This window comes from Canis aureus, chromosome 8 (genome assembly GCF_053574225.1).
Source record: "Canis aureus isolate CA01 chromosome 8, VMU_Caureus_v.1.0, whole genome shotgun sequence".
NCBI classification, from domain to species: domain Eukaryota; kingdom Metazoa; phylum Chordata; class Mammalia; order Carnivora; family Canidae; genus Canis; species Canis aureus.
Genome location: NC_135618.1, coordinates 72,323,124 through 72,337,151, shown reverse-complemented (window position 1 = coordinate 72,337,151; position 14,028 = coordinate 72,323,124). Strand labels below are relative to the sequence as shown.

At 49.8% G+C, this 14,028-nt stretch overlaps 1 protein-coding gene and 1 long non-coding RNA gene across 15 annotated transcripts in view; one reads left to right on the top strand and one right to left on the bottom strand.

The window, feature by feature from the left end:
• The first annotated feature begins 24 nt into the window (after positions 1-24).
• LOC144319741 (uncharacterized) lies at positions 25-8,513 on the top strand. Its single transcript, XR_013385460.1, has 2 exons — positions 25-600; positions 3,408-8,513. It is a non-coding gene; the product is annotated as an uncharacterized LOC144319741 (long non-coding RNA).
• The window catches only part of GTF2I (general transcription factor IIi), a 113,631-nt gene continuing 106,828 nt past the window's right edge, over positions 7,226-14,028 (bottom strand). For 7 of the 14 annotated variants that reach the window (XM_077908266.1, XM_077908269.1, XM_077908273.1 and 4 more), the window contains 6 exons: positions 13,611-13,794; positions 11,954-11,982; positions 10,507-10,548; positions 9,667-9,717; positions 9,089-9,164; positions 7,226-8,372 (listed from right to left, as the gene is read on the bottom strand). In XM_077908266.1, the coding sequence (XP_077764392.1) occupies positions 9,106-9,164; positions 9,667-9,717; positions 10,507-10,548; positions 11,954-11,982; positions 13,611-13,794 (365 nt within the window). In that variant the 3' untranslated portion in view covers positions 7,226-8,372; positions 9,089-9,105. The remainder of the gene's footprint in view (positions 8,373-9,088; positions 9,165-9,666; positions 9,718-10,506; positions 10,549-11,953; positions 11,983-13,610; positions 13,795-14,028) is intronic. The other 7 variants (XM_077908268.1, XM_077908270.1, XM_077908277.1 and 4 more) reach the window with 1 other exon arrangement.

Sequence of the window (14,028 nt, the reverse complement as noted above, 5' to 3'; positions counted from 1 at the left end):
TTTCACTTTCTGGGATTCCTCAGACTCCCGGCGCAGGCATGTGGCCGGGAGCCCCGGCTGTCCTCCCCAGGGTCTCTGAGCCCCCAGCGGGGGGGAGGGTGCCCATCCTTCCCTCCCTCCCTGGCCACCTGAGGACCAGCCACATGGGCTCCTCTGCTCCCTTCCTGCCAGGCTCTGCAGCTGGGGTGCCACCTGGACCACCGCCCACGTGTCCCCAACTCCCTCCCTGTCTTGATAACTTCATGCAAAATGGCAAAACTTCATGCCCCCCCAACCCTTTTGTTTGGTCCAGAGCACTGACTATAATTGACGTCCTGCCTATTCGTTGTGTGTGTTTTCACGGTGTCTCTCCTCAGCAGGAGTGAGCCCTGAGAGCCCGGGCCTGGCCTGCCCACTGGCTTGCAGAGGGCGCTGCACGCGTACTTGGGTGGTGGCCGCTCGGTCCCTGAGTGAACCAGCGCCTCCGTGGGAGCAGGAGAGCACCAGGTGCATGTCTGCAGGGGGCGTAACTGGGGCCCAGTGGTGGTGGCGACAGGCTTTGAGGGGGACTCGCGTTCAGATGCTGAGCAAATGGACCCTCAGGGCTGACTGCGTTTCCTTGTGAGTGAAATGGGACCATAAGCTCTGCTGAGAGGGGACGTGGGGTGCAGAGGTGAGGGAGCCGCGTGCGAGTGGGTGAGGGGAGGGCGGGGCTGGGGCCTGTCGCTGGCGCCTAGGCCCCAGGTGGAGGCCTGGGAGCTCCGAGGTCGTGGAGCTGGTCCGGAGGTCACGGACCCAGGCAGTCTGGCTGCGGGCTCAGGTCGGCGGGGTCAGCTGGTGGCCCAGATGCACGGACTCCAAGATGGAGAGGCCACCAGCACTCTGAGCCCCGGGTCCCCCTGGACTCCCGGGGGTGAGGTGGCATCCGGCAGAGGAGCCAAAGCCTGGCATCCTGTGACTGTCGCCGTGACCGGTCGGGTTGGTGGTGGTTCTTGGTTTCGTCTATGAGATGCAGGGGTCATGCCCTCTGCTCTGAGAGGTTTGCTCGGCACGTCCCCTGTGGTCACCGGGAGGTCACCAGCGCTGGGTGCGGCCAGCCTTGCGAGGAGCTGCCGGACAGGACAGGAGGGGACAGGAGAGGAGGCGGACGGAGCACCCTGCAGCAGCTGGGACGCCGTGTGGACCACCTGTCCACGGATGAAGGCAGGGCGGCGTCCCCGGCTGGGTGCCCTCCCCGTCAGCAGGTGCTCACTCTGGGGAACGCGGCGGCCCCAGCCTGCGGGGCCACGCGGCCCTTTTCTGTGGGTGCCTTGTACTTGGGTGATGGTTAGAAAATGAGGACGAGACAGGTCGTGGTGGGCGGTTGTGCCTGGTGGCAGGGAGTTGGGGGAGGGGGCCCCCAGCCCGGCTCACCTGGGCGCACGGAGGGCGGGGTGGGGGGGAATGGGGGGCAGGTGCGGCTGCGACTGCGGCCTCGGCATTTCCTTCCCTCTTCAGCGGCCTTTCCACTTTTGCGTAACAATAACAGGCCCGGCAGCCAGCGGCCAGGACAGTCGTGCTGTCACCAGCTGTCAGCTGCCACCTTGCCACTTCCCTGCAGTGGCCTCCCCAGACCGGACCTCCTCCCGGGGCACCCGCAGCCAGGCGCATCCAGGGCGCACTGCGAGCCCAAGAGAAGTCCTGCTGTCGCCGGCAGGGACTTCTGTCGCTCCCCAGGCTCAGAGCCTTCGGGAAGCCGAGAGGGGACTAAGTTTCATTTATGGGTGAGACAAGCTAGTGATCAAAGGGTTGAAAAGAAAAGAGGGGATGAGCAAAGTGAAGGAGAGGATGAACGGAGAAAAGTTTTTTTTTTTTTTTTAAGCGGGGAAGATTCAAACTTTGAAAAAGTTTTAAAACTTTTATTGTGAAATATACTGAAAACAAAAGTGTACAGTTTGGTGATTATCCAGTCCTAACAAGGAAGCCTGTATCTTGTTCCCCATCAGCAGCATATTAGAGCAGCCCAGAATGCCCCCCACTTCCCCTCATGGTGGGCAGGAGGGGCTTGCCCTGGGTCGGGAGGCCTCTGTGTTTCTGAACATCTTAGCACAAGGAGGCTGTCGGAGAGGTACTATTATTTCCCCCCACTTTGTAGATGGGAAAACTGAGGCACAGAGCGGTCTGCGGGTCGTGGCGGCTAGTAAGGGAAGGGCTGGGACTTGAACCCAGGCCGCCTGGACCCCAGGGCCATGCTCCCGACCCCTGGGCTCCCCTGCTCTGCCCTCGAACATGTGGATGGGGATTCACGAGGGAGGAGTCGGCCCCTGGAGAGACTCTCAAGTGGGCCGCGCGGGGAGGGAGGCAGGGCTTTCCTCCGGCCTTGTGGGCCCTCACAGCTTTCCTGCCACCGCCGGCCGCACCGCCAGGCCTTCCCCACACGGCCCGGCCGGCTAGTTCCTCCACCAGGAAACCCCCGGGCTGGGCCCCGGACACAGGCTGAGCGTGGTAGGGGTGTGGGTGGACACCGCAGCCTGGGGCCTAGGCGCCCCCCCCCCCCCCCCCCGCACCGCCCTCGGTCTTGTGGAGGGAGGGAATCTAGAGCTTTCCAGGACGGGGACCGTCAGCCACTGTTGGTTCTCTCCCAAGTGTGACCTAAAGGCCTCCTGCTGCCCCTCCCCGGGTGAGCACAGCCTGGATCGCAGTCCAGGGATGTGCCGGGCCAGCCCTGGGCACCGGGTCCTCGAGCGGCCGCCGGCCGTAGGGGCTCCGGCTGGAGGTGGAGGCCGTGACTGCAGCAGGTGTCTGCGGGCAGAAGTCCGGGTGGCTGGAGGGCCGCTTCGGCTTCTCAGAAAACCGGACAAGGATTGGGCTCTGGCTGGGTCCGGGATGAGCCCGGAGGCCCCGTCAGAAGGGATCCGGGCGCCTGCGATGGGGAGGGCTCAGGACACACTCAGGCCCACCCCTGGGCATTTCTTCTCCCCCTGGGCCCTCGCCACCCGCTGCCTGGGCAGTGGACGCACACACACCCCTGCTTTGGACTCGGACTCCACTTCCGGTGTGTGCATGAGGGGCTTGGCCAGTCACCCCCGCCTCGGCGTCTCCACCTGGGAGGTGGCACAGACAACCGCACTTACTCCACGGGCCGTCGTGGGCATCACGTGAGGTTCAAGTGCTCAGCTTGGCAAGTGGCCTTTATCAGGTGCAGACTGGGCCCGGCCCGGCCCTGAGGTCAGGAGGGCCCGGCAGTGGGCCGGGTCCCCCCCCGCCCCCCCCGCCCCCCCCCCCCCCCGCCTGCGGCAGGGCCCATCCCAGCTGTTGAACCCGGGCTTTGAAGGGATGGGGAGGGATTGGTACATGAACAGCAGCAGGGCCCCCCCCCGCCCCCCGCTCCTGGGCGGAGTGAGAGGCTCCGACCCCCTAACCAGCGGCCCCCCCCCCCCGCCCCGCAGGCTCACGTGCAGGGGCGTCATCTGAGGCTTTCATGACAAGGTCAGGCGCAGGACAGAATCCGAGACCAAGGGCTCCAGCCCCGGGCGGCCCCGCTGCACTGCAGCCCCGGCAGAGCGACCGTCCGATGGCGCCTCCCCCGGCCCACGGCCCGCTGACACTCCTTGCTGACTGGGCCCAGAGGCGTCGGCCACCAAAGCTATCTGAAGCTCATCAACCAACCACAAAGGATAAATCCAGCAGCAAGCTGCTACCACAGGGGATTTTGTGGTGATCTTTGAACTTGAAGCTGACTCCAGTAATGAGGAAATCAGGCCTCCAGATGCAGTCACGGGGCTGGGCTGCCATTTACAGATCTGTCTGGCCCTAGGACAGCCGGCAGGACCATGGAGTCTGTGACTTGCCAAGGGCTCAGTCCCCTGCCAACAGGTGGTGGACAAAGGTGAGAAGCGGCTGCTCCTGCCACCTTGCAGCATCGGTCTTGAATCAAGTGCCAGGCCCACTGGTCCCCTCTGAAGGCCAAGCCAACACCTGCTATGGCTTTTATGACCACACCCCATAGGCTCCTCACTCCAAGCCTGCATTTTTGGAACCCCTCGCCTACTGTACTTTATCAAAGATTTTCCCAAAAAGATCTAGACTGGTCACTCTAAGGGAGAGGAGAATTTTGGTCTGAATTCAATAGATCCTTTCAGGATGTTTCTGGGTCTTCTTAGAGCCCGTGACATCTAAACTTCTGGGATGTGGTCTTGCTTTCTGCCTCTGGTTGCGTCTACCCAATAATGTTTACTGAAATGAGTGGGGACATTCATTTCCCCCATCCAGGTCCCCTTGGGCATTGCCAAGGGCATGGTCCTTGATAAGAGTCATTATTACGGAACTTAAGATTCTAGATGAACAGAGATCACGCAACAAGTTGATGCTGTGAAATGCTTCTCAACCACCTGGTCTTGCTTCTGAGAAGGAAATCCGGCAGGAAACACCTTTACTAACTGGTATTGTATCATAGCTCACTTTCAACTTTACAGACACTTCCTTAAAATAAAACCACAAGGTATGCGTGTCTCGGGGTGGGTGGGGGGAGAAGGGGGAGGAAAAGTGACAAGACCATTGCTGATCAGAGTAATGAAGCTGGGGAAAACCACGAGCCAATCCAACCGCCTGTTATTTAACCCAGTTCCGGGGTTAAATCCAGGGTGAGGAAGCCCCTCTGGAGCAGCCAAGCTAGGTCCACCCACTGTACTTGTCACCAGGCCACCAGACCCTCAGGGACATGGGATTTCTGCAACTAGCTGCAAAAGCTTTCAAACCTGTTCTTAGAGCCAGGAAGACTGGCAGCCGCGGGGTGAGGTCCAGAAAGCCAATCACCCTTACACGTGGGAGGAAGGGTCCACCCTGCAGAGGCTGGGAAAGCAACTTTGGCGGGGGGGGGGGGGGGGGGGGGGGGGGCGCGGGTCTCAATAGAAGGATGAGCAGCCCCGTTTGTGCTCATCTCGCTGGACTGGGAGGTCAAGAAGCAAAGGAAGAGCTGCTGTGCTCAAGAAAGCAGCCTACAGGCCCTCAATTCCTGGAATCCTGTCCCCTTCTTCATCTCCACCCTAGGGAGCCCAAGGCTTCTCTGAGGGAAGACATCACGCAAATACACACCCAGACACTGGGGCTCCCACTTAGGAGACACCCTTCGGTGTGTGACAATCATCTGCCCACTATTGTTAAACCAACCAAGTCCCCTGCATTTAGGACCGGGGTTGGGGTGTTTAGTACAGTCTAAAAAGGTCTGGTGTCAATCCCCTCCCCCCCATCTTTTTCCTCCCAACACATCTTTTCAGTCTTTGGTGGTGGTGACGGTGGCACAGAAACGAGGATGCTCAGAATAACCGACCTTAGAGGGGGAAGCAGCTGCCTGTTGCGGGGAACACTACCGTGGGCACCCTGAAGGCTACTGACCAGTGCTCAAGCCTTGTCCCAGTCCCTGCCCCGGGAAGACCCCGGATGGGGGCATGATCACTACACAGTCTTTACTTCCTCCTCCATGAAGTCTCAGAGCAATTTTGGCCCGGGGCCAGAGCACACTAGACACACCTCACCTCACAGATCACAGGATCTGTGATCCTTGGAACCAGCGAGAGGTCTCTCAGGATGTGCTCCCCGCCAGCGAGGTAATGCCATCTCTCAGCGCAGACCGCCCCCCCCTCAGGGCCACCCCACCCTCCATGGCGAGGCCTCCCAAGAGTTCCAGGGAGCAAGCCTCACATTCCCCACCACTGAAGGTCCAGAGCTTGTTAGCACTTGGCCCCACTCTGCGGATGGGATCTAAATCCTACAGCCCTGGGACATCCGTGTTTCTTGCTTGTGCTGTTTTTTCTGATGGAGATTTCCCCCAGGTTAACAGCTGTCCAGAAGTGGAGGTTGGATGTGGTAAACAAAGCCTGTGTTCCTCATCACTACATCCCCCAGTTAAAATTCTCTTTAACCAAAAATCCTGGACTAAGGAGACTGTTTCAGAAACCCTAAGCAGGTTGGAAGTACCGACGAGACCTATCTGTGCCATTTCATTTTTCCATTTGGAGCTCATTGACCTAACAAAGACCCCAGTGGACAAGTTTAATCTCCCTCCCTCCCTCCCTCCCAGGATCCTGCTATCCTCCTGTGGCCCTATTTATACACACACTGCTGCCCCGTGGGCACCAGGGGGCCAGGGCCACCTGCCATCCAGGAAACCAGCCCAGGGCATCCCCAAGGGCAGGGAGGCAATCTTGGAAGGCAGCGCCCTGGCTGGGACACAGGGGCTAGAGAGACAGGCTGGAAGGTTCTGGAGAACACGGTGAGCCAATGAGAACCACTTGGCTCCTCCAGCAGACGGGACAGCAGTACCCCTTGCTGAAGAGTCCCCATTTCTTGAAGAAACTAAGCTTGATTAGAGGGGAGGCAGAATGGGCCAGGACAGCATTCCCTAAGCCCTTCAAAAGTTACGTACGTGCTTGCAGTGCTGATTCTGGGCTGTCTGTCCAGAGTACAGAAACTGATCGGTTTGGCAGATGTGAAATAAAAAAAATATATAAAAAAAATAAAGGAAAAAAGGAAAGCAAAAGCTTTCTATATACGAGAACAGAAAAAAATGTGTGTATGTGCAGAGTATGTTTACACTGGACGTACACACTCATGCCAGATAGGAGGAAAACACATCTGCTTGCTAGGTCTGTAGTCCCACAAATTTTTGTTAAAAAAGTATTAGATGTAAGTGTTTATTAACTCCTTTTAAAAATGGCCCGTGGATGGAGAGGTTTCTTCTTTAGTGGCTGGGACGGGAAGTTGTGGGTTAAGGGCAGCAACAGCAAGGCTGTGTACACTTTTTAAGAACACTTTAAAGGAACCACGAGATCTGCCATAGTAGCTGTCACCCCATGTCGGTTGTAGATTAATAAGCAGCGAGTTCTGCTTTCTTTTTTCTTTTTTCTGAGTTCTGCTTTCTGTCAACACACTTGGGTCGGGTCAAGGGAGAGGCAGGGGCTGTGCTGGGAGAAAAGGAAAAAATCTGTAGTATGTGTAATTTTTTGTTTGTTTTTTTGGTGGGAAGAGCTGGTGCACGTGCTCTGTGTGGGGAGGGAACTTGCCTCAAAATCCCCTGGAAGCTGCTTACAGCTGGCATGTCCTAGCTGGAGAGTGGGGGGCTCAAGCCCCAGCTCAGAATAAATGCGCACTGGTCTCGGAAAACCCGTGAACAGTGCTCATCTAGCCTCCTCCACCTTGCACTCCACCTACCACCGAACCGCCCACCTGCCCCAGACATAATCATGAAAACACCTTCGAAAGAAATAAATTAGTGTGTGAAAGGCATGGATGGATTTTATTTATTACCCTATATCTACAATTTAATTTGAGGTAAAATATAAGCAACACATAAAAATGCCTATTTCTGCTACCATGTAATATAATTCTCCATCGTGAATATTGTGATAAAGCTAATGAAAACTCTATGCCATCACATACTCTAGCTTCTCATAGCTGGTATTTTACAACTCTCATTGTCTGTGAAATCCAACCCAGGTAAGATTCTCCCACAAAATGGCGCAGAATATCAGAGGGCGCGTCGTTAGCTTATTGGCCTCTCTTTCCCCACACTGGAGCCTCAATGTTACAAGTAGAGTTCTGAAACAATGAAGGCGATGAAAACCCCTGGAGTCTGGTCCGAGCTGGAAGTGTTCCAGAGAAACCTACACCACAACAGGTTGCGTGACCGCGAGGCTTTAGTGTCTGTCGCTGAGCTGGCCCAGACACTCCTACCTGATCTCACACTTCCAGTACGCCACGCACTTTATTTGGACGCACAGTCACCATGGAAGAGGTCCTCAGTATTCCATCAACAGGCCACACGCTGACATACTAACCTCTTACTGGCTTGTTAGGTGATCCAGATGGTGGTTGTTTTTAATTATGATAAAAAAACATATGAACCATGATAGATAGCTTAGGAAAAGGTTTAGTCAAATATACAGATACTAACTGTTCACTCAGTCGTCAAGGAGAGCCGTGAACAAAAGGATCATTTAAATGATTTTTCAAATAGAAAAACTAAAAGGACTGAACTATCACAGGTGTTTCTTCACTGCAGGAGCTGAGATGTTCCAGTAGGAGAGATCTTCGCTTGATTGGAAAATAAACACCATAGCTGAAGGCTCTGTTGATACGTAAAAAATCTGATGAGATTCATCCCTGTCATTTTCCCTGTCGTTTTTCCAGCATTGCTGTAAAATCCTTATAATACATTCCAAAGTAAACCAGCCATTCCAAATCTACAGTCACTCTGCTCTTTAATTCAATTCACAGAACTGCTGAAAAAGTAGACATTTCTATCTAAAAGTAGAAAAAAAGGTTTGTATAGAAGGTATTTCTGTTATACAAGTATATTACACAGCTTGGGGCAGTAACAGGTCCGAAAAGCTCTTCTCACCCACTGATACTTTAAGCTACAATAGGAGAGAAAACAAACAAGCAAGAAACCACATTAATCCGGTTACAGGAATTTAACATTGGCAAACATCAAAACTCAATCAGCACGTAAGGCCATGACCTGGACTAAGTCTATGAAATATCCAGACCAAGAAAAAGTCTTTGTATAAAAAAGTATACCATCAGGTACAGATCAGAGCCAACTACTGTGAAGCTAGACCCTACAACCATCATGTCAACTATTCAACTGCTCAGGCTTAGCGAGGTTCAATGGGACCAAAGAACCAAGCGGGCAGACTCCTGGTGTGACTTGGCCAAGTTCAAGAAGTCTGGAAGAGCAGGTTCAAGGCTGTAGATTAATTATGCAAGACGCACGATGATTTGTTGAATCTTAGCCAGACTCTGCAAATACTATTTTTGTTTTTGTCAGAGTAGTTCTACGGATTCAGAGTGAATTCCAATGGAGAGGATGAGATTTATTTTCCTTTTAGGGCAAAAGTGTTTTTTCATCTTTGACTCACAGACAAATATTGATCTAAGGAAAATCTCTCTATTTGATCTTCTAACTCAAATCATTCAGTAGGGCTGACACTTGACTTCCTAAGACCCAAAGGAGGGGGAGGGGCATCATTTATGGCTGAAGCAGGGCAAACACACTAACTTCTAGGTGTGTGTGAATACACTAGGTTCAGACGGACACTAGATGGCACCCCAGACACAGACGCGGATTTACCCTAGGAGGGAAGAGGTCTACCACGTAGGGTCTGGTTCTTGCTTGATCTGAGAGTTTCCATCAGTTTCCTTTATTTCTATCAAGAAAAACAAAGGGGGTGGGGGGTGGGAGAAAAACAAAAGGGAACTGGTAAGTTGCACTATAAATGCAAATCTGTATGATTATAAACCCACTCCTACCAAACTCTGCACTAAAATGATTTAATAGGAATCATAAGATAGTAAAAACAACATTTTCAGAGACCATGTTGTTCTAGCAATCAGTTCTAAATTCTGTTACTCCAGTTTTCAAAGTAACAAACACCATATTACTTATCTATTTAAAAGTCTAGGTTAGAAAGTGGCCACTGAACTGGTTCAGGAGTCATTCATTAAGAGTCATTTGGAGAGAACAGAGCAAAAGAACCACAAGTCACCGCTAACAAGACATTTCTGGACACTAATGACAGATCCAATTCACCTCAACACAAAAGAAAACACAACCGCAGGGGTTTTAGAAGAGGTGGCATGAAAATCACAATCAATCCTGCGTTCTGAAGGCTCTCATAAGGAATTTCAGTTTTTGACAGCTGGACTAACCCTTTTTACCTTCTGTCGCAGGAACCTCCAATTGGCTGGGCTCAGCTGATTCTGAAGAGAAACACATGAAGATTTATCTTAACAAAGTCCTAAAGTCGCTCTCACTTACTTACAGGTCCTAGAGGAAGCAAGGAGAAAGCTCTCCAGACACTGCACACAAAGCACAGGTCCCAGATGCAAATAGCAGCCACAGCTGCTTGGGATTCAACAGGACGACTCAACTAGACTCACCTAGGCTCCCCCAAATTTCCTCTTCTGACATGTGCTAAGTTAATGGGAGCAACCAAAGTCTTATATAAAAATTGCAATTAACATAGCTCTCACGAGAAAGAAGTTCCTTTTTAAGGTCTTTCCCTCCCTTCCTGTGGATTCTTGTTTGATAAAATAAATGCCTTTTGTTGCTTTCAAGTGGATCCCAGTAGCAGGCCTCAACGCTGGTTTCTAAGGGACCTTTCTTTAAAGCCACGATTTCCACCTGACACAATTTGGCTGATAACAAGCATTAGATACGAATGGTATAAAGGAGTAAAGTCAGAAAGACATGTTTGTCACTAACAAATTACCCTCTACAACACTGGCCTCCCAGGGTTCCCAGCCTTCTTTCTGCCTGACCGGGACAGTGCAGTCAAATGGCATGTGGCCCACTGTTCTATTAGGACCCAGAGCTTGAACACAACAGACCTCTGAACACAGACAGGATTCATAAACACGAAGTCTGAGTGTGTAAATGACTTTCCCTAAAGTTAGGCACATGTAAGCAAGTGAGGTCTATCCACAATTTCATGTGATCCACTTTGTCGCAAAAGTAGGAATGTTTCTGTTTGACCTCACTTAATTTACCTTGTATCACTGGGCCTTCTGATTCACTCTGATCAACCAATTCTGAAAATAAAGCAAATTCATTTAAACAATAATTTACTGACTGGCTATTACAACGGAAAAGCATTCTTAGAACCATTCTCTACTTGGATGCTTCAAATTTGCCAGAACAGGTGCTATTTTCCTTATGAAAGGAGGGAACACATATTAAAAGTACTGATATATCCCATGAGAATAACTAATTCATAGTCATTACCAGAAAGTTCTATTATATACTACTGCATAAGGATGAGAACAAAACTGAATATTTTTAAACAAAAGATTGGGGGGGGGAGGCTTAAATACAATACTCTTTGAAACTAAAAATTACACAGAAAACAGATGCACTGGGATTAATAACCAAACAACAACAAAAAACAAATTAAAAAAACCCCACACATACACAAAAACCCCTAAAAGAAAAAAACATTTCTGTAAATGACCAAGCTCCCTGGTGTGATTCAAGTCGAATGTCACAAGGAGGATTAAAAGTCTATGAAACAAGGTCTATATCCTCTTTCATTATTAACACTATCAGATACGAACATACTTGGCCAAGATAGAGAGTATAATAAAAGCTGAATCTATAAAAAAAAAGAACCATAGTAGTTTAGGGGCACAGCCAAATGAATACAGACCAACAAATGTATGTATAGTATTTGCTAAAAAAACGATTTTAAGTGTTATGAACATCAGGGAACTGGAAAACCACATATATTTGTTCATGCAACGATATTTGAGAGCCCAACGTGTGCCAGATCCTGGCTTATATATTAACAGAAGCAAGTGACATCACATTAAAAGATCTTATTTCAGCACTGTAATTGCATAATAAAGGAACTGCAGTAATAATATCAAATACAGATTATTCTTATGGAATGTATCAAGTATTGCTCTAGGTGAGGAGTCAAGAAGCTTTTTCATGAAGAGCTAGTTAGTGTGTATTTCAGACTTTGCAGGTCACAATGGTCTGGTACAGTTTTCCAAGCTTTCTGCCATAAGCAAAGGGGCAAGGAAATGTTCTCATAAAAGTTTATTTACAAACACAGACAGGAGCTCCCTCATCCATTTTAAGATGTTTGACACTGAAGGAGTCATTTAAAATGCTCGAAGACTCTCAAAATGGGTACCAATAAAACCATTTTACGAATGAATGAACTGAGATTTAAAAGACTGAGCAACTAAAAAATAAATAAAAAAAAATAATAAAAATAAAATAAAATAAATAAAAGACTGAGCAACTAACCCCATTTTACATGCAGAAAGTGCCTAGTGCTCTTACACAGGAGCTAAAACATCAACTTTGCCCGGTTACCGCTGTAGGTGAGGTAAAACATTACGTGCTGCGAGCAAAGGGCATGTATACACCAACAGTCTCTCACACCCCAGAAAAGAAGAAAAGGAAAAAGACTCCATGAAATCTACTCACGGTTATTAATCACAAGTCCCGGAAACGGTCTAGAGAGAGAAACAAATTGTGTAACAGTTTATTTTTACTCTACAAGAATGTACAAGTACATTCAGTTTATTTAACTAATATTTTACTCCCGTCACTTAGGTGTTAGAATGAGCAATATTATCCAACTACATTTCTTTCCTTTTTCTATAAAGATTTTACCCATTCATTCATGAGAGACACACAGAGAGAGGCAGAGACATAGGCAGAGGGAGAAGCAGGCTCCATGCAGGGAGCCCGATGCAGGACTCGATCCCCAGGACTCCAGCATCATGCCCCAAGCCAGAAGGCAGACGCTTAACCGCTGAGCCACCCAGGCATCCCTCCAACTACATTTCAATCTTACACTTCTTAATCTATGGACAGATGGACAGATGAATAACTAATACCAACCATCACTGGAAAAGGTCACATGAACGATGGTGAAAACAGAGGAGCCAAGGAAAAAAAAGAGTGCAGTAATTCCACTGACGTGGTCTAGTGGAAGCAGGCTTTCACCCAGTCCCCTGGGGAAGAGCACACACTGCTGACATGGGTTAAAAGGGACAGGTTAAAAGGGATAGAAACAAGATTTTTAGGGAAGGTTACCAGGAGAAGAGGAACAAATGACAAAACACCTTAGGGGGTTACCACATGAGCTATTCCAAGAGCCAGTCCAAAGGAATTTCTACTAGATACAGAGGGAGCTTGCCAGGGAACTGACTGTGAAGATTTAGTGGTAGTGAAGTTTTGGGGGTTGGAAAGGGTGGAGACTACATGGACCCTTGCTTAGGCGGACGGGAAAGAGGACATCCACTGAACATCTTACTGGGATGAGCACTTATGAATGAATGTAATCTCATGATGTCACTGAAGTGTAGGTTTAATCATCATTCCTGCTCTCAAAGATAACAACTACACTTTTATGGTACAGACAAGGACACAGAATGGGCTGGCTGGCTTGGGATTGGGTCCCTGTCTGACCTGAGCCTGTGAAGAGGTGCCTGAGGAGACACAGGCTGGCCAATTGTTTTCTGTCTTGGGCCAGCCAGTAAGTATTTTCAGCTCTTTGCAGACCATACTGTCTCTGTCCTAACTGCTCCGTTTTAGCTTATAAATTGAAAGCAGGGCAGCCCCAGTGGCTCAGTGGTTTAGCACCGCGCCTTTGGCCTGGGGTGTGATCCTGGAGACCCAGGATCGAGTCCCGCGTCGGGCTCCCTGCATGGAGCCTGCTTCTCCCTCTGTCTGTGTCTCTGCCATTCTCTCTCTTTGTGTGTGCTTCTCATGAATAAATAAATAAAACCCTAAAAATAAACAAACAAACAAACAAACAAACTGAAAGCAGTGGTAGACGCTATGTACCGCTAACTGTATGTGACTGTGTTTTGTTAAGACTTTATAAGAGCAAACAGCAGGCTGGATCTGGTCCACGGGCAATAGTTTGCCAACCCCTTGCCTTAAAAACTAGAGAATTAAGAGTCAGCTCAGGAAGAAAAGAATCCCACAGTAGAAGAACTCAAGCATTTTAAGTGTTCCTTTCACTACATGGAAAACCTGGTTCTATTATTACATAGAACTATATTCTGGAAGATGACTTAGCCTCATGATCTGCAGATTCATTCTGACGAACAAGCAGGGAAGCCTCACTTACCTAATGACTGTGAATTTAATGAACTCAGCAGAATCTAAGATCCTTCTCATGGAGCTGATTTCCAGGTAACTGGGGGCTTTGAATGAAACTCCGGGGGGCATGCCATCAACCACCACACAGCCAGGGTTAATTGTGATTTTCCTGTAGGGAACTTTCACAGGGAAACCCATACCAATAGCTTCACCTAGAACAAGATAAGCAGCATAAAAGCACAGATCAATCTATCATCTCTAAAGTGTTAGAAAGCACACGAGCAACATTTTTAAAGATGGTTTCCACGGTTAATGATGGCCACAGTACACAACAAACTACCCTACCTCTGAACCTCAATTCTATTCACTTTGATGGCGATCTTCATCAAGAGTCTAACACAGCTAAGGTTTCCTTAGGAAAAAACTTTAGAGAAACTCGAACACTT